Here is a 20,904-nt window from a genome sequence, read left to right on the forward strand (position 1 = left end):
GTGCTTGGGCAAGAGACAATTTTTTTTAAACGTTAAGTTTTCTTCCCATTCCTCTCAGTTTAAGACCTTCCTCTTTGAGGAAGGTTTGCCAGATAAATTCTGCCCTCTAGTGATAATTTGCAAACTTTGCCTTAGGTCTGATTATTATTAGCTGTTATTATTAGCTGTTATATTATTAGCTGTTATTATCTCTATTGCAGCCTATTCATTAGAGGCTAAATCGAAGAGTTAACTGTTTGATGGTTTTGGCACCGCCACCCCCCATATGTCTCCCAGAATGCACAAACGTGAACATGTGGCTGGATTGGCTGAAAAACACCAACTGACAACTAACATTCAGGCCTAATATGTTCTCATAGGAATTACAACTACTTGCCCATTGAGTCCAGGAAGCCCTGTGTCTACTTCATCAGTTCTTGGGGAGACCAGATCTTCAGACTGCACTGGTCCAACATGCTGGAGAAAATGGCAGACCTCCTGGTAAGTGAGTATGGTAGGTGATAGATTTGAAGATCGGGAAGCTGGGGATAAAATGGATTTTTTTTTTGCCCACCCAGGAGAGGGTTTTGACCTCAATATAAATTGAAATGAATTGAGGCCATCGCATTTGGAGGACAATTGAACCCTCACAGGTGGACCCAGGAGAATGAGAACACGTTTTTCAAAATCCCTGGACTTTAAATTATTCTAATTCAAATCCCTGTTCAGCTTCTTACTATTATAGGACTTAGAGTTAAGCCGGGTTCCTCATCTCCAAAGGGCGGGGTGATGACAAACTCCTCATAAAATGGATAGATCCCGGTGCACCTAAAATAAAATCCTAAGTCCCCAAATGATTGCGCTCCTGTCCGCTTCACTAACTCAGCATCTTATACACACTTCCTCCCTTGTTTTGTTCCAATCACACTGGTCTCCTTTTGCTTTCTTGAGGAACCCGAGTTCTTTTAAGCCTCCAAACCACCAGCATGTGCCCCTTCCTGGGCAGGCTTCGCTCTCCATTCTTCTCCTGCAGGGCCCAGACGGCCTCCGTGACTCCACTTCAATGCATGTCTTCAGAGAAACTTTCTAAAGCCTCCCCCTCTCTCTTATCCTCTCCTATGATGCCCTATTCTTTATTTTCCCCTGAGCTCCTACTTAATTTACTACTTACTTGTGTGTTCATTCGTTCAATATCTAATCCCCACTGATGTGGTGGTATATAATGCCTGGCATCTGGTAGAGACTAAATTATTTGTGAAGTTGAATATGTGAGAGTATTGAACACTGCCAATGTGCAATTAACACTAGGTTGTCCCACCCAACCTCCAGGGGGAAAGAAAACCTGGGAACTCCTTTCTTTGGCATTGTCTTCCTTCACTTTGTGAATCCCTTTCCTCCTATTCTCAGATTTCCCTTTCTACCCCACCCATCTCAGTGGCAGCGTCCTCTACTCTCCATCACACCATCATGCTATACCAGATGACTTTTATTTTCTCTCCCCCCTTCCACTAAACCCTACCCTAAGGGAAGAACACATTTCTCTCCCTTGTTTGCTGTATAATCCTTGTCTCTAATTGTGTGAAGCAAAGTGTTTTGTCCTCTCGCCTGGGCATTCCCAGGGAATCTGAAAGGAGGCAGGGAGGGCTGCGCTGACGTCATAGCGGAGGCCACGGGCGGGGCTAGTCTTTGTGAGGCTGGTTTTGCTTCTTCTCCAGACCAAAAAGATCACTTGTTTCTAACAGACTGGACAAAACAAATCAGAACTTCCTAGGGCCATAGTAGCCCTTGGCACTCGTCTCTAGTTCCTTTCTCAGTGCCAGGAACCCCTCATGCTTGGCATTGCAGCACTCATAGCTAAAATGGTTGAATGTTTGCTGGGTACCAAGCACTGTTTGAAGAAGCCCACACCCCCAGCGCTGTGGGAGGTGGGCGCTGTTGTATCCCATTTTGCAGCTGAGGAAACTGGGCATTAAAGGGTTCAGTAGCTGAGCTTGGATGTGAACCCTGACCAGTCAGTCTGATCCCAGGGCACAAATTCTTAACAGTTCCATCCTGTTGGCTGTTCTTATAGTGAGGAGGGGAAGAGGGTATGTAGGTCCCCAGGCGCCAGGCTTCGGCAAGTGGTAGAGGAAGTTGCTTTTGTAAGTTCTTGCAAAGCAGCAACACTGTGTCCGTTGCCTCTGGGCACCATTTTCCTTCAAGCCACTGAATGACACCCAGGCATTTAGGCCCAAAAGGAAAAGTGCAATTGTTAGATAAAGCAGCATGCAGCTACCGCCCCACCCACCGCCATCCCCAGCCAAAAGCACATGTAATCAAAAGAATTAATTTCAGGGATTATTCAATATGTTTATGCTCCTATATAGCAAATTGCCTTGAAAATTGCTTTTGAAGTTTTTGATAATTAGATCTAATTTACTCTACTTTATTAGCTATTCCCCCACTGCATTAGGTCTCTCCACAGGGTAGATGCTAAATAAATGGAGCCCAGATGGGAAATGGATCTATGACAGAATAGAAGAGTTTGGGCAATGCATGATCGATTCCAGTTAAGAAAAGGAAGTTTCACAGTTCGAATCCTTTGTCTGCTGAGGATGCAGAAGGCCTTCCTGGTTCAGGCACCAGAAAATGAGGGAGATTTTCCTCCACTTTGAAAACAAAAAAATAGCCAAATGCCATTTCTGCATTCTTACAATCAGTAGCTCTATTACAACGTCTGACCCCGACTACCTATCCCTCCACCTCTGTGGTTTGTTTCCAGGAAGAAAGTATAGAAGAAGTGAGAGAATTGATCAAGATTTCAGAGGACACATCAGAACAGAAAATGAAACTGACACTCAGCGACTTTATCAGTCAAAGCAGGTATCAGGAAATACGGCTGGCTTATGGGGGCCTGAGCTTATATGAAATCAGCTTTAAATTACCTTGAAAAAATAGTCAATTTCACATGCGTTCAGATGGACATTTTAGGGTGTTGTATCTATCTCGAATTTGTTTGGTGGTGCTAGCTACTATGGCTTTAAACAGCTAAAACGTAAATCAAAGGAAACAGAAAAGCAAAGCAAAGAATGACTCACTTATGAGACTCTTTATGAAATAAGAGAAGTGTCAGCACCCAGTATGGTGTTTGGCACTCAACAAATATTTGACAATTAGATGGATAAGTTATATCAAATATTACTTCATATAAATTTTCATAGAGCATATGGTAAGCATCAATTAATAACTCTATTCCAGGTGATAAATATTAGGATAAGAGGATAAAAAAAATAGGGCATATTAATTACCTATTACTGAGTAACAAATTACCCAAAACTTAGCTGGTTTAAAAAAAACAGTTCTGCTTTCTAAGTTCCGTCTTAGAATTTAGTCTCAACTATTCAACCATTTTTATTTAAAAAGAAAGTAGAAAAAGAAAAATGTGTAGTTTCTTTTTTCCTTTTTGTTTTTCATTTTAAAAGATATATGCAAATACATCAACATCACGCTACTTCTATGTGGGCCGAAAGTGCCACCTCTAATTCTCTTTAGGCATCTTTTTGACACTTCATAATCTCTTTATGTATTAAAAAATGAATAGCTGAATAATTTTTCTGTATTAGGTGCTGCTCGGGGTGACAATAAATCATGCCCCTTTCTCCTCCAAGTTTACAACCAATGAAAAAATATTCATGAGGGTCAGACAGAGATCAGAACGTTAGTTTTATATTTGGAAAATGTGGATTTAAGAAGGCACCTTGGACCAGAGGTCAAAGTAGGTTTCCTGCTCATGGCTGAGCAGCTGGGCTCCTGGGGCTTCCACGAGCAAGGTGAGGCCACTGAGCAGGTGGAGTGAGGGGCTGCTCACAGCCCGCAGGCAGCTGGGTCTAAAGCTGGAGAATGAACAGAAGCATGCAGGGGCCACTCACTCTCAGAAATGGAAAGTTCCACTGTGTCTCCCAAGCTGATCCATCCGGGAGTGGAATGGAATTCCTTGTGCCTCTAGAAAGGCAGGATTGGGGCAATTGGACTCCCTATTCAAAATATAACATTTAAAATTTTTACTTTTAAAAATTAAGATACAGTGTAACTCTACTCTGTATACCCAAAGAGAACCCCTGAAGCTTCCATGTGCCAGCAGGCTGAGTCCTGATGTGGAACTTCTGATGGAAGTGTATGGCGTCTTGGACTTTTTTTTTTTATGAGATGTTAAAAGATACTAATTTATTCCATCGTGTGCATATACCACAGTTTGTTTAGCCACTCGTCTGTTGATGGACATTTTGGCTGTTTCCATCTCTTTGCAATTTAAATAATGCTGCTATAAATATTGGTATGCAAATGTCCGTTTGTATCTTTGCCCTTATGTCCTTTGAGTAGATACCTAGCAATGGTATTGCTGGGTCATATGGCAATTCTATATTCAGTGTTTTGAGGAACTGCCAAACTGCCTTCCACAGCAGTTGCACCATTTGACATTCCCACCAACAGTGAATAAGTGTGCCTCTTTCTCCACATCCTCTCCAGCACTTGTCATTTTCTGTTTTGTTGATAATGGCCATTCTGGTGGGTGTGAGATGATATCTCATTGTGGTTTTGATTTGCATTTCTCTAATGGCCAGGGAAGTTGAGCATCTCTTCATGTGCTTTTTGGCCATTTGTATTTCCTCTTCTGAGAAGTGTCTGTTCAAGTCTTTTCCCCATTTTTTAATTGGATTGGCTGTCTTTTTGTTGTTGAGTTGAACAATCTTTTTATAAATTCTGGATACTATACCTTTATCTGATATGTCGTTTCCAAATATTGTCTCCCATTGTGTAGGCTGCCTTTTTACTTTCTTGATGAAGTTCTTTGATGCACAAAAGTGTTTAATTTTGAGGAGTTCCCATTTATTTATTTATTTCTTCAGTGCTCTTGCTTTGGGTGTAATGTCTATAAAACTGCCTCCAAGTATAAGATTTATAAGATATTTCCCTACATTTTCCTCTAACTGCTTAGACCTAATGTTTAGGTCTTTGATCCATTTTGAGATAACTTTTGTATAGGGTATGAGATATGGGTCCTCTTTCATTCTTTTGCATATGGATATCCAGTTCTCTAGACACCATTTATTGAAAAGACTGTTCTGTCCCAGTGGAGTTGGCTTGACTGCCTTATCAAAGATCAAATGCCCATAGATGAGAGGGTCTATATCTGAGCACTCTATTCGATTCCATTGGTCAATATATCTATCTTGATGCCAATACCATGCTGTTTTGACCACTGTAGCTTCATAATATGCCTTAAAGTCAGGCAGCGTGAGACCTCCGACTTAATTTTTTTTCCTCAGGATACTTTTGGCAATTCGGGGCACCCTGCCCTTCCAGATAAATTTGCTTATTGTTTTTTCTATTTCTGAAAAATAAGTTGTTGGGATTTTGATTGGTATTGCATTGACTCTGTAAATCCATTTAGGTAGAATTGACATCTTAACTATATTTAGTCTTCCAATCCATGAACACGGGGAATGCCCTTTCATCTATTTAGGTCTTCTGTGATTTCTTTTAACAATTTCTTGTAGTTTTCTTTATATAGGTCTTTTGTCTCTTTAATTAAATTTATTCCTAAATATTTTATTCTTTTGGTTGCAATTGTAAATGGAATTCGTTTCTTGATTTCCCCCTCAGATTGTTCATTACTAGTGTATAGAAACACTACAGATTTTTGAGTGTTGATCTTGTAACCTGCCACTTTGCTGTACTCGTTTAATAGCTCTAGTAGTTTTGCTGTGGATTTTTCAGGGTTTTCAACATATAGCATCATATCATCTGCAAACAGTGAGAGTTTTACTTCTTATTTTCCAATTTTAATGCCTCATATTTCTTTTTCTTGTCTAATTGCTCTGACTAGAACTTCCAACACAATGTTGAATAACAGTGATGATAGTGGACATCCTTGTCTTGTTCCTGATCTTAGGGGGAAAGTTTTCAGTTTTTCCCCATTGAGGATGATATTAGCTGTGGGTTTTTCATATATTCCCTTTATCATTTTAAGGAAGTTCCCTTCTATTCTTGTCCTTTGAAGTGTTTTCAACAGGAAAGGATGTTGGATTTTGTCAAATGCCTTTTCTGCATCAATCGAGATGATTATGTGGTTTTTCTGCTTTGATTTGTTGATCTGTTGTATTACATTAATTGATTTTCTTATGTTGAACCATCCTTGCATACCTGGGATGAATCCTACTTGGTCATGATGTATAATTCTTTTAATGTGTTGCTGGATTCGATTTGCTAGAATTTTTTTGAGGTTTTTGCATCTATATTCATTAGAGAGATTGGTCTGTAGTTTTCTTTTTTTGTAATATCTTTGTTTGGCTTTGGTATGAGGGTGATGTTGACTTCGTAGAATGAATTAGGTGGCTTTCCCTCCTCTTCAATTTTTTTGAAGAGTTTGAGCAGGATTGATACTAATTCTTTCTGGAATGTTTGGTAGAATTCACATGTGAAGCCATCTGGTCCTGGACTTTTCTTTTGGGGGAGCTTCTTAATGACTGCTTCAATTTCTTTACTTGTGATTGGTTTGTTGAGGTCGTCTGTTTCTTCTCGAGTCAAAGTTGGTTGTTCATGCCTTTCTAGGAAGTTGTCCATTTCATCTACATTGTTGTATTTATTAGCATAAAGTTGTTCCTAGTATCCTGTTATTACTTCTTTTATTCCTGTGGGGTCAGTGGTTATGTCTCCTCTTCCATTTCTGATCTTATTTATTTGCATCCTCCCTCTTCCTCTTTTTATCAATCTTGCTAATGATCCATCAATCTTATTGATTTTCTCATAGAACCAGCCTCTGGTTTTATTGATTTTCTCAATTGTTTTCATGTTCTCAATTTCATTTATTCCTGCTCTAATCTTTGTTATTTCTTTCCATTTGCTTGCTTTGGGGTTAGTTTGCTGTTCTTTCTCCAGATCTTCCAAGTGGACAGTTAATTCCTCGATTTTTGCCCTTTCTTCTTTTTTGATATAGGCATTTAGGGCAATAAATTTCCCTCTTAGCACTGCCTTTGCTGCATCCCATAAGTTTTGATATGTTGTGTTTTCATTTTCATTTGCCTCAAGATATTTACTGATTTCTCTTGTAATTTCTTCCTTGACCCACTGGTTGTTTAAGAATGTGTTGTTGAGCCTCCACATATTTGTGAATTTTCTGGCACTCTGTCTATTATTGATTTCCAACTTCATTCCTTTATGATCTGAGAAAGTGTTTTGTATGATTTCAATCTTTTTAAATTTATTGAGACTTGCTTTGTGACCCAGCATATGGTCTATCTTTGAGAATGATCCATGAGCACTTGAGAAAAAGGTGTATCCTGCTGTTGTGGGGTATAATGTTCTATAAATGTCTGTTAAGTCTAGCTCATTTATTGTATTATTCAAATTCTCTGCTTCTTTATTGATCCTCTGTCTAGACGTTCTGTCCATTGATGAGAGTGGGGAATTGAAGTCTCCAACTATTATGGTAGATGTGTCTATTTCTCTTTTCAGTGTTTTCAGTGCTTGCCACATGTATTTTGGAGCATTCTGGTTTGGTGCATAAATATTTATGATTGTTATGTCTTCATGCTGAATTGTTCCTTTTATTTTTAGATAGTATCCTTCTTTGTTTCTCTTAACTGTTTTACATTTGAAGTCTAATTTGTTGGATATTAGTATAGCTACTCCTGCTCTTTTCTGGTTGTTATTTGCATGAAATATCTTTTCCCAACCTTTCACTTTCAACCTATGTTTATCTTTGGGTCTAAGATGTGTTTTCTGTAGACAGTATATAAATGGGACCTGTTTTTTAATCCATTCTGCCAGTCTATGTCCTTTGATTGGGGAGTTTAATCCATTAACATTTAGTATTATTACTGTACAGATAGGACTTTCTTCTATCATTTTGCCTTTTGGATTTTATATGTCATATCCAATTTTCCTTCTTTTTACCTTTACTCATAGTCTTCCTTTCTACACTCTTCTCCACACCTCTCTCTTTTGTCTTTTCATATCTGTCTCTAATGCTCCCTTTAGTGTTTCTTGCAGAGCTGGTCTCTTGGTCACAAATTCTCTCAGTGATTTTTTGTCTGAAAGTATTTTAATTTCTCCCTCATTTTTGAAGGACAATTTTGCTGGACATAGAATTCTTGGTTGGCAGTTTTTCTCTTTTAGCAATTAATTATTTCAGCTCCTGTATCTCACTTGAATTGTTGATTTGTTCCTTTGACTGGGCCATATCTTCAACAATCATTGTGTGATTTGTTATTTTTTGCTGGTGTCTAGACATTTAATTACCTTAACTAGATTATTCTGGAGATTGTTTTCACTTCTTTTACCTAGGGTTTTCTTGCTGGATGAATTTGTTGTCTATCTGTTCTTTGACATTCAGTTCAGCTTTTTCTGGGCCTCTAGCTTCGGTTTTAACAGAGGAGAATTTTTCAGTTCTTGTTTTCTTGTTTCTTGCCCTGCTTGCATGGTGTCGTGTTCCACCGCCCCACCCCCACCTAGGAGGGCCTACATAAGTATTATAGACCCCAGCTGTATTTTCCCAGACCAAACTGGCCTCCTATCAGGGGGAAGGAGTCACCTGCTTCGGTTTTCCCTGAGAGTGAGACCCAGCAGGTTGAAAGACTTTCCTGTGAAGTCTCTGGACTCTGTTTTTCTTATCCTGCCCAGTATGTGGGGCTTGTCTGCCTGCAGGTCCCACCAGCATAAGGTGATGTGGTACCTTTAACTTTGGCAGACTCTCCCTGCTGGGGACATGGTGGAGACAGAGGAGAGGTTGTAGGCTGGTTTTAATGGCTTCAAATTACCAAGCTCTGGTGTCTGAATCTCTTGATGGAGGGATTCCACCTGAGTTGGGCTTCATCCCTCCCCTGGGGAAGGCACAGGCTCCAGACAAGCCCTCAAACAAGCTTGTTTCTGCCTATTTCTGGGGTAACTGCAGCCTGAGAAGCCTTGCCGCTGAATCCAGAGGCAGTCAAGCCTTTGTAGAAACACAGCCACAAAAACCTCTGTTTCTTTTCTTTTTCTATCAGCCTTGCCCCCTTGGCACTGGGGCAAAAATGAGCAACCTTCACTTTGACCAGGTTCACCTGAGCTGGGGGCCTATTTTTAGTAGTCAGAATTTGTTAATTAATGCCACAATTGGTGTTTGGTTGGGCTCAGCCCCTGCTGCTGGTAAAGTCTCTTTTCTTTCCCCTCTGGGAAGCAGCCTGTGGGGGAGGGGCACCAGCTGCAGCAGCTTGGGGAACTCGGGATTCTGGGGAGGCTCGCAGCCAGGCCAGCTGGTCCAGACTGGGGTACGCTGTGTGTCCAGTCACTGATGTGGCCCCAGGAGCTGTTCTGTACTGTATCTGGTTATTTAGTAGCTGTTCTGGAGGATGAACTAAAACGCACACAATGCCAAGCTGCCATCTTGGCTGGCTTTTTTCCAGACTTCCTTTTTTTAAAATTAATTTTTTTCCTTAAAAAAGTAGTACATGCTCAGAGTAAAAATGAATGCAGAAAAGGATAACTCTATTCTCTCTGACCTTACTCTCCAGAAAGAACAGTCTCCTTTACCCCCCTGGGCCTTTTTTTGTGCGTTTGTAAACACTCATTCATTTATATACACACACTTAAAAATATTACGTTTCTTCAAAAATGACATCATATTTTGCATTTTGTCCACCAGGGTGCCTTTTCCCTCAACTTTCTATCACAGGCACCTTCTACCGTAGGACATCACAGTCATCCTCAATATTCAATTGCGTGGCTGGACCACGATATACTTGACTGGTCCCTAACGGTGTTCAAATTGTTTCCGCACGCTTTGCAGGACAGGCAACGCTACCACAAACACTGCTGTGCAAACGTATTCTTGCGAACTTGTTCAGGTATTTTTGAAGATTAGAATTCTAGTGTCATGTGGGGTAAAATATACACATTTAAGTTTTGATAGGTGCTGTCAAACAGCCTCTAAAACACTGTAATCCTCTACACTCTTCTCCAAAAGAAGATAGAATATTTCCTGACATCTTCACCAACCTTGGATACAATCTCCCCCTTCCCTTTTTTATATTTTTATTGATGAAACAACATACAAGCACAAATATTCTTAACATGCAAACATTCCATATTTGTACACATTCCATGTGTACAAGCAATGGCTCACAATATCATCACATGGTTGTGGATTCATCACCATGATCATTTTTTAGAACATTTGTGTCATTCCTGAAAAAGAAATTAAAAAATTAAAGAAAAAACTTATACATACCATACCCTTTTCCCCTCCCTCTCATTGACCACTAGTATTTCCATCTACCCAATTTATTTTAACCTTTGTTTCCCCTATTATTTGTTTATTTTTTATCTATAATTTTACTCATCTGTCCATACCCTAGAGATACTATCCCTTTTTAAACATTTTTCTAACTGATAGAGGAAAATAATATTGATGTTAATTTGCCTTTAAGTTTTTACTAAGGAGGACAATACTCTTTATCCCCGAGTTTTTTTGGCCATTTATATTTCTTCTTCTAGGGACTGCATTAATAACTTTTACCATTTTCCTGTTGAGTACATTTTTAACTTTATCCCCAAATGCTATTACTCAGTCCTTTGTATATATATATTTTTTTCACTTGTGGATGGACATCTGTCCTCCCCTTTGTATATTTTTAAAATGTGGAAACATATCTTAGTATTGATTCTAAAATATTTGCTTTACATACTTTTCAGGAAACTTTTGGTATATATTAAATTTTTCAAATAAAGCTAAATATATTATTTTGTCTTTCTTGTTATGAATTTTAGCAGTAATCACTATAGTTATAAATGGAAAGAAAATGGAAAAAGAAAATTCATTCTTCGAAACTAACCTGGGGCCTAAGCATCATTTCCAATTCTCATTTTCTTTCTTAGAAAAGTTAGTGTAACATTGCTTAATCCTAAATTAAAAATCTTGCCTCTGTGGCTTCATCAGTTTTCCCAATATACTGCAAAAAAGTGTATTTGTAATCCTCTTTAATTATATGAATGAATTATTACCTAAGTCAGCTACGAAATTGTTTTTTTCTCTTATAGTGCCTTTATCTCTGAAGCAGAAAAAAAGCCCAAGATGTTGAATCAAACCTCTTTAGATAAGAAACGGCTTACACTCTGTCGGCAGGAGCTGGTATGTGAAAATCTATTTATACTTTGAACAGAGTTAAAATGTGCTTTAAAAATAAACATCAAGGATGAGGCATAGGTCACAGACCAGATGGGGATAAAGTTCTGAAGGTTGTCCGCTTGTGCCATTTGGATGCATGAGTGAAAAGGGTGAATTAGAAAAGAACTAGCATTTATTGAATGCTTGCAGGATCCTACTTCTTATTCTAATGGCTTTCCCCCTTGTTTATTTTCTTCGAATTTGTAATTTGTCAAACACTGCAGACTCTTTCACTTGGCCACCTGCCCCCAAAGCTGAGCGACCCAAGGAAATAATTCTATCTTCCCCCTCTCTGCTCTTTTCCCTCTAAGGATCATGTGAAAAGTGGAAAAGCCATGCTTATATGCGCTTTTGAGCTCCTGGAATGCCTTTCTGTGTCCTGAGCCCCTGTAGTGCCTTGTAGATGCTCATTCCTTGTTGAATGAGTGGTGGCCCAGAAGCATCAGACCAGGTCAGATCCTGGATTTTATCTTGCCCTGAAACTTCAGCTCCAGCAATGGCACCAAGGGACATTTGGGGTGAGGCTTTCCACTGCAAGGGAAAATCATGCAGTATTTGAGTTGTAACGGACATGTTAAAGATGTAAGAGGGACCCCAGACAGTGATTTTCTAAAGGTGACAGCTCATTAATGGTCGTCCAGAAACCAAGATCCAAGTCTGCTAGTTCCTGGTTTGTCCTTCTTTCCACTAGACCAGAATCCTCTCCTCTTTCCCCCAGGACATGTAGGGGCTAGATTCTCACCATTTATGAGAACTGTTTTCTGTTTATGAGAACAAGTCCATGATTTCAACAATCATTAATAGCTTTGCAGTGACTCCGCTCTGTCGGCCCATGTCTGCATCTGTATGTCCAAATTGTTGGTGAACTTCTCACTTGTTTGTCTCATAGCACCTGAAACACAATATATCTTTCTGACCCCAGCATCTTTCCACCTAAACTTGTCCCACATCCTGCATTGGCACAGCCAACTGCATTTATTGTTCCAATCAGCAGCGAAAGAATCAGCTTTGAATCCTTCCTATCCTTCATCTTAAACAGCCAGTTGGACCCCAGGTCCTGTCAATTCTGCCCCCTTAAAGACTCTGGAACTTTTATTCCATTTTGTCCCCAGAATCACTGCCTCCACTTAGTTCCTTGGCATCTCTGGCCTTGAATATTGCAATAGCCTTCCTCTAACATCTTCCACACTACAACCAGTATTGTTTTTCTAAAACACAAATCTGACCTGGTTACTTAACTGCTTAAAAATCATTGGACTTGGGCGGACAATGGTGGCACAGTGGCAGAGTTCTCACCTGCCATGTTGGGTTCAATACCTGGTGCCTGACTATGCAAAAAAAAAAAAAAACATTGGACTGTTTAAATCATTCATAGCATAAAGTCTAGAATGCCTATTCACCATCTGACTCCATGTTAACATCCCAGTCTTATCTCCCATAACTGTCTTCCCATATTTATATGCTTCAACCATTTTGAAGCCTCACTGATTACATGCCTTCACATGTAATTGTGCTCTTTGGCTGATCTGTTCTTTTCCTTCTTACTTCCTGATGAATTCTATTAATTTTTAAAGTTTCAGCTCCAAGATCATGTCCTCTGAGAAACCTGGCATTGCCCCCTCTAATTCCATGATGCTCTGTACACTTAAATTATCTGCCTATATTTCTTTCACTTTAACATAATGTCAGCGTCTCAGGAGGAAGAAGCCTTGTGCCCTCTCCCCGTCCTAGGCCTTGGCTCCTAGTATAGTGTCTGATGTGTAGCAGCTTTTTAGCTCTTCTGATAAACATTCATAGAATGCTTCCTATGTGTCAGGTACTGTGCTCGATGCTAGAGACACAAAGCTGAAAACACTTTGTCCCTGTCTTTGAGGAACTTAGTAACACTGATTGGTTCATTCATTCCACAAACATTTGACACATGTGCCAGAAACTCTACCAGACCTGGAGAACATAAGGTAAGAACAAGACAGAAGAGGTCCCTGCCCTATGAAGTTTAAGTTTTAGTGGAAAAGACAGAAGATAAACAGGTAAAAAAAATAAAATAAAATAAAATGATTACAGGTTATGATTTGAAGGGAAATTTTAGGGGACTATAAGGCACTGGTGACATTAAAGCTGACACCTGAAGGATGAGAAGGTACCAGCCACGTGGAGTCTAGCAAGATATTTGAGCAAGAAAAAACACCAAGCCTACTAGTCTTAGGATGAACAGAGCTTGCCACAATCCAGGACTTACTGAGGACCAGTGTGCCTGGGGCACCATGAGTGAGGAGGAAGGCTATGATTTAAAGTGGAGAGTATATAGGGACAAGCTCACACAGGGCCTGGAAGTCACTGTCAAGAGTTTGGTTGCTTTTTCCCCCCATGCTTATAAATGTAAGCTGAATGAACCAATCAAAAGAAATACTTTTGGATGTTCCAACTACCCATTCTGAGCTACCTGGTGGTGTTCGTCAAATGATGACCCTTGTTCTGGAAGCATCTGCCATGCCTCTACAAAGAGGTGTTGGTGCAATGATGAAGGGAAGGGACTCGGGATTCAGCTTGGCGTCAAGTATACCTCTGTGTTATCCCTCTTGCTTCTTCATAATAATGAAATATTATCATTGTTCTTGTTAAAGCCTGGATTTCAGTCTGAGTTAACAAAACTGGGTATCTCAGTTTCTCAGATGCCAAGCGAAGGTGAGGTGGTACTCCCTGCAGCACATTCCCAGGACGTTTCTATGCGATGGGCAGCGGGTGTCCCACGGGCTCTGACCAGCCAACATGGGTGGTGCCATGTGGCGCTCACCAGCACTCAGGACCCTCCAGCCACAGCAGTGTTCTTTGTCTACAGCCACAGAAAAGTCCTCACTGGCTCTTTTCTTGTTTTAGGAGGTGATGGCCCAGGAGGCCACGGGCATCATTCAGCAGCAGCAGAAGAAGTTCTCCCTCAATGAAATGATCCACGAAACCCAAAACTTTGTGGACAAAATTCGCTTTCTTGTCGATGAGGTAATCTACTCTAAAGGCCAACCTCATTCACAAAACCAGGCTAAGTGTCTTCCTAGTGAGGCCTGATGTTTTCAGTAAGGATGAAGGAGGGAGCATTGTTTTGTTGCTTCCCCCCACTCCCCCAAGTCCTGCTGAGCTGGGAAGACACTTAGTTTAGGGGATGAGAAAGGAGATTTTTAAATGAAGCCAAACATGTGCTCTTACATTATTGATTTTTATTTGCAAGCATGAGTGTTCAGCAGAAATATAAAGCATTTTCCCTGGTGGACTCAAGAAAAGTCATAAGCACTGTAACTATAAGAAGATTTTAACCCATGTCCAGCAAAGGCTAAAACAGCCTTTCTTTTTAAAGTTAGTTGTAAGCAGTGCCTTCTGGTGACTACTAGAATGATCTAAAAAAAGGCAATCATGTTTGCGTCTGTCAGGTACTGAAGCCTGAATCCTGAAAATGCATACAAACTTCTTAAATTGGGTTTTAGGGGGAAGGCTTCAGGGAGAGGTACAGATTTATTGCTATTGCTGTTCTCGTAAATTGTACTTCTTGTCACATATCAGTCATCTCCGGAGGCGTACTGAGCAGTGAGTCAGGCAGGCAGTCACTGGAATTTTAATATACACTCAGGAAGTTTACACCAGGCATGGTGCCACAGGTCTGAGACCAGTGGGCCCTGCGGCCAGGGACACCTCCATACCAGCGTCTCTGTTTCCATATCATGAGAGAAAGGAAGACCCTATTTGGGCACCAGTGTTATGGGGTTAGAAAGACAAAGCATCTGCTTCTTGTCCAGGAATGACAAAGCCTAGTTTATGATAATATATCTCCTTTTTGTTTTGGCAATTATGTTGGTATAGAAATGTGCATTTCAAACACGCACAACATAATCAACAACTTGGCAGGAAATTCTGCAATTCCCATATTGTTTAGCTGAACTTTAAAGTCCTATCTTCCATTCAACTTAGTTGAGTTTCTCCTAAATAACTACCTAAAACGGAGCTACAATCCTTGGCAATCATATTTTACATATAAAGTCCCTCACAGAGTTGTTTTCTAGCTGTTAAAGAGCAGATGGAAAGACAATCATGGATTTTCCTTTTTTAAATTTGAATGTTCTGGAAATGTACCTGGTTCTGAGAAGGTCTAATTCTTGAGGCTAGATCATTATTATAAGAGTACCCACCCTGCAGACATGCACAAAATAAATCCATGGAGAGGTAGAGTTAATATCTGTTTTACAGATGGAGAAAAGTTAGTCACCAGGAGTGCCAGATCATGGGTCCAACTTGCATATCCGCAAAGAGTAAGAGCTATTTGACATAAGGAAGTTAAATGCACTACTGGTTCATGACCTAAAGCGTTCTCTTCTCAAGAAAGCTACACTTACTTGCTTGATTACATAGATATTTAGTTACATCGATGCTTTATATCACAGAATTTGTTGTGCAGGGGAGGAAGGACTGTTCCAGGAATGGGAAACTCTGGAACCACGCTTGTTAATACCAGCCTACCAAACCCTATTCCCCTTCATTTCTGCAGCCACAGCACACCATCCCTGATGTCTTCATTTGGATGCTCAGCAATAACAAGAGAGTGGCTTATGCCCGCATCACCGCCAAAGACCTGCTCTATTCACCCATCAAGGCACAGATGGGCAAACACTGTGGGAAGATCAAAACCCATTTCCTCAAAGTAAGTCCGCACTAGATTAGACTAAAAGAAGGGTCCTCTCTGAGATGCTCCATATTTCTAGTATGTGTCTATATCCCTGACTCTCCCCCAGCACTTTCAAAGTCGTGTAGACAACTGGAAGACCTTGCCTCTTTTCGATTCAAATTGTAATTCAGTGCACTCTCTTGAGGCTATTTTCTAATGACCACATTACCAGATACATACAAGTCCCTTTTTCATCTAGTCAGTGTACCACAAGGTTACTTTAATTTTTATTTCTTTCTTACTAATAAGAATGAACATTTTTTCTATTAGTTTTCTCACCATCTTTCTTCTTGTGTGATTTGCCACGGCATCATTTCAAATGAGTTAATAGCTATCTGTTTTATAGATTTCAAAGAAAATTATAAGAGGAGAGGTTTATATTCCACAGAGATGCTAGCTCAGGTTTCTTGGCAACTTTGAAGTGTGAAAAAATATGACAGTCCTTTCGACCTGGGGTCCCTCAGCTTCCATGCAGACAGGGTCCCCAATTCCCCGATGAAGGGATGAATGGCCCCTCATAGACCTTCTCTCTGGATGGATTCTTCTGTCTCTAATGCAGATTTGAGCCTTTCTTGGAGATCCTGGGTATTTTACTTATGCTATAAAGAAATTCCTATCCCATCAAGTAGACATGAGCAATGTGGGGGAAAAGCAGTCCAAGGTTTAATACGCCCCAGGACTGGCAACAACTGTATAGTTTAATTGATTAACTTTTTCCACCTCATGGTAGACTGTCCTCACTTCTGGTTTCTTGCTAAAACATAATTATTCCTCTACTGACTCAAAGGGAGAGGAGGAATATGTAAAACTGAACTATCTGAGGAATGGGTGAAGGGATAGCAATGCTTAGCCTAGAAGAGAAGACTTGACCACATGGTAGAGACCTTTAAGTAGGGCTGTCAAATGGAGGAATATTTGAGTGTTTGTGTGTGTGTGAGTGTGTGTGTTTCCGGAAGATAGAACCAGGCGCCACCATGAACATCGAACATAAAGAAATAGTTCCCTAATGGGAAACCCATAATGGGTTCCCCATTCCTTGAAGTGTTGACTGAGGCTGGACATCTTCTTAAAATAACAATGATGGAAAGCAACTAGATTAGATGGCTCTAAGGGCTGTCCAGCTTCCAGAGTCTGCTACAGATGTGATTGTCAAATGTTGCAGACAGAGGGTGCAGATTATTGAGCATATGCAGCAGTATGGAGTAATGGTTTAGAGCATGGGCTTTGACATAGGACAAATTCCAGGGCTAATATTTACTAGCAATATCACCTTGGACAAATAACTTAGCATCCCTATGCCATCCAAGCATCATCTGTCAAACAGACATGGTTGTGAGGATTAAGTGAATAAATGCATATAAAGTACACAGAATTGTGTACCCTGCAATGTAATTGCTCAGCAACTGTTAGCGTTAAGAAAAGTGGGCATCCAACTTCCCAGAGGACATTTCTGAGTTGTTCATGGCTCTGTATGTTATTTTCTTTCATCTATTTAAAGTGTTTTTTTTATGATCATTCCATTCTACATATATAATCAGTAATTCACAATATCATCACATAGTTGCACATTCATCATCATGCTCATTTCTTAGAACATTCGCATCAGTTCAGAAAAAGAAATAAAAAGATAACAGAAAAAAATTCATACATACCATACTAAAATGTTTTTTAAACCCATCCCTGTAAAACTATAACTGAAAAATAGAAAATCACCCAAGTCATTTACCACACATATCAAGGTTTTTCTTCAACTCCTTATCCAACGAATGCTAGAATTGCAAGAAAAATTTTCTTAAAAATAGCAATTCATATCAGAGGAGCCTGTGCTAAAAATTCTAGAACATTGGTATAACGTTACTCCCTCTAAATATTTTAATGGATCGGTGCATTATTTAAAGTTAGAACAAAGAACAACTGTCAAAAAAAAAAAAAAAGCCTGAGGATAGACTGAGAATACAGAACCTTTGCCCTGTGGCTTTCATCATGTGTATATTATTTCTTAGCACTTGGCCTGTAAGCTTTGAATTACTGTTTTATCTGTGTTTTCCTTTTGCCATCGGGATTGCTTTGAGTGATGGCTTTCTAAATCCTGTTGAATTCAATTGCACTGATGTGATGAAACTTCTTGATAAGATGATTCAATGAAATTAATTTCATTTCTTTTTTATTGTCACCCCTGCTTTTAGCCCTCACTCACCTCCTCCCCTTATCTCTTTTTTCTCCTCACTGTATTGGTAAGTCTGAAAAGGGCCAGGGCTGCATCCACGTGTCTTCACACATCAACTTGGGTTTCTTAGGTAGGAATTAGGAAGTGGATTAAGGCAGAGCAAGGATGCAAATCTCTAGTTTCTTATGGAACAGCTGTCCTTTAGGTGGCTGGATAAAACTTTCCCCATTCAAACACAGGTAGGAGGTTGCGATTGTCTCTCTTCCTTGGAGTTCCACATTGTCCGTTAAGACTCAGAGAAATGCTACAGTCAAGAAACACCTTTAATTTTTTTATTCCCAGGTTTTCCAAGCATATTCACCCAGAACAGCTATTTACAAGTTTTAGGAACTGGCTGTTCCGAAGGGTCCAGTTTGGGGAATATTAATCTAGAGTTGTTTCCTTTATTTACCTTTGAAGGCACATGGCTCAATGATGGGAAATCTTTGATTGTACCTGGGGTTTCATGCTCCTTGGCTCCCTGATCTTTCTTTTATTCTAACTTAAATATATTTATAATGCTGCTAAAAATATTGGAACAGAATTTGCAGAATTCAGCCCAGTCTCATCATCTAAAAAATTTAGAGTTATCCTCTCTTAATCTTATCCCTGGTGTGCCTCTAATAGCTGGAAGATGGAAAAGAACATTCATTACCAAAAGGAAAACCTTCCTGAAGAAGGAGCCAGATACACTTGGAGTCCAGAGGGTGGCACTTAATTTTCTCTTTCCTTGAGTCACGGCTCAACTGAGTCCACCCCAGGTCTTCTATTGATTCCATTAGTTGGTCCCATCCAGTCATTAAATTGGTTCCATCCAGCCTTCCCTAACATACAGCAGAAAGTGGTGGCTGAAAAGCACCATTCGGAGTCCTTCCACAGGGGTGATAATCTACACGGCAAGGAAACCTTTATTGTCCCTTCCTTTTAAGCTAGTTGGCATGGACCAGGACCCCCGGGGAAGGTGGATGGAAGGTGGAAGAGGCTAAGACTTCAGCCTTCTGCTTCAGATAATTTCTATATATCAGTGTGCATAGTTTCAATAAACTTTTGCATTTTGTCATTAATTTTTTTTCTAAAGCTACCTTATTGTGCTCTTCTTAAAAGAAAAGAATTTCCTATGATTGATCAGGCTGCAGGAACACATGAGAGAGAAAGGAGAGTGGGGAGAGGTAGAGGAAAGCAGGGGGAGACACATACCCGTCTAGAAGTGCACATGAAATTGTAAGTGGGAATCTGTTTCTGAAAGCACCTAGGAAGGTTCTCAATAATGGTGGTCAAATCCCAATCAGAACACTTAAGTGAGAGATTCTGCATTGTCTTGCAAGCAATTTAAATTTGTGTCTTTATAAAAATATGCATAAGCTGCTAACTTTAGGGTTGGGGGCGTGGTCCTTGTCTAACACTTTGAGGAGATGTTAGCTGAGTTCCAGGTCGAGCCATGAGTTCACACACATACTTTGCTTTCTTAGTAGCAGAAATGGATGGTTCTGTTTGTTGCTGCTTTTATTTTACTTCAAGAGGCAAAGAACCTGAGACTCTCTTGGAGCAGTGTAGCATAGTAAGTTAAGAGTCTTGATGCTCAAGTACTTAAAACTGTCATCCTTAAGCCAGCAGGATCAGCGTCGATGGGTAGAAATGAAGATCACACCCCACTCCACACCTGCTGGATTAGAATCTGCAGTTCAGCCAGGTGCTTGGGCAATTATAGGCACTGATGAGTGTGTGGGCAGCACTGGCTGAGAGCCGGGCAGAGCTGGGGTTGCGGCTTGGCTCTGTCTCTCTCTGCCTTGGCTGTGACCTTGAGCAATTGTTTCAGCCTCTCCACACCTCTGTTTCTCCTTTCAAATGCACATGATAAAACGATATACCTTATAGAGTCATTATGAGGATTGATGATAAGTCAGAACTTGTTAATAGTTTCAGATGATAGAACATTTTGTCTGAAGGGAGGAAACTTGGGCCAGGGCCTGGAGTGATGGCAGTGCTCAACATGTGTTCAATAGTATCACTATTAGGGGAAAAAAGGGATTATTCACTCAACAGATATTCATCTAGTGCTTCCTGGGCACCAAGCACTCTTTTAGGCATTGGGACAGCACTGGGGACAGGACAGAAATCCTTGCCCTTCTAAACTGATGCCCTAGTCACAGCTACAAATGGCAGAGGGGTTGCTTTGATTACAACAAAATAAACTTAGACCCTTTTGTTGTTGTTAGTTTTTTTTTATTTACGAAAACAAACAATACACTCAGAACCACCAGCAATGGATATCTTAGTTAGCTTAAACATAGGCATATTTAAATAAAGTATCCATATAATCATTGTAAAGCTTGTGTTTGCGCAATGTTTCATAAACCAATTTAAAATTAAGGCAACAAAGAGAGAATCTGTATATTCAGATAGCAAAGCTCTTCAATTCTGAGTATTAAACAGTAACTTAGATACCATTTGGTCAGCTGTTAAAACTGTGAATGTTCTCAAAATATCAAGTAGAAAGTTCTTACAAATACCTGCATTGCTATAGTAATGACCTATGTTACTATATATGAAGATACAAATATTTTTACAGTTAACATATGGAAATCTTAACCTTCTAAAATGAATATCTAAGTTAGCTTATCCATAGGCATATTTAAAAAAATCTAAGTAATCATCATGAAGCCTGTTTGTATAATATGTTTCACAAACCAATTTAAAATTAAAGCAAGGAAGGAAAAAAATCTATAAATACAGATATGAGAGTTACTTGAATTCTAAATATTAACAGTATCTTAAATACCATTTGATTAACTATCAAAACTGTGTGTATTCTCAAAATATCAAGTAAAA

At 39.8% G+C, this 20,904-nt stretch overlaps 1 protein-coding gene across 1 annotated transcript in view; it reads left to right on the forward strand.

Annotated features, from left to right (window-relative positions):
- FER1L6 (fer-1 like family member 6) overlaps positions 1-20,904 on the forward strand; it is a 178,839-nt gene that overhangs the window by 76,814 nt on the left and 81,121 nt on the right. Inside the window, exons 14-18 of the mRNA XM_077167599.1 lie at positions 360-480; positions 2,741-2,841; positions 11,035-11,125; positions 14,039-14,158; positions 15,693-15,845. Coding sequence (XP_077023714.1) covers positions 360-480; positions 2,741-2,841; positions 11,035-11,125; positions 14,039-14,158; positions 15,693-15,845 — 586 coding nt within the window. The remainder of the gene's footprint in view (positions 1-359; positions 481-2,740; positions 2,842-11,034; positions 11,126-14,038; positions 14,159-15,692; positions 15,846-20,904) is intronic.

The sequence above is a fragment of the Tamandua tetradactyla genome, chromosome 6 (genome assembly GCF_023851605.1).
Source record: "Tamandua tetradactyla isolate mTamTet1 chromosome 6, mTamTet1.pri, whole genome shotgun sequence".
NCBI classification, from domain to species: domain Eukaryota; kingdom Metazoa; phylum Chordata; class Mammalia; order Pilosa; family Myrmecophagidae; genus Tamandua; species Tamandua tetradactyla.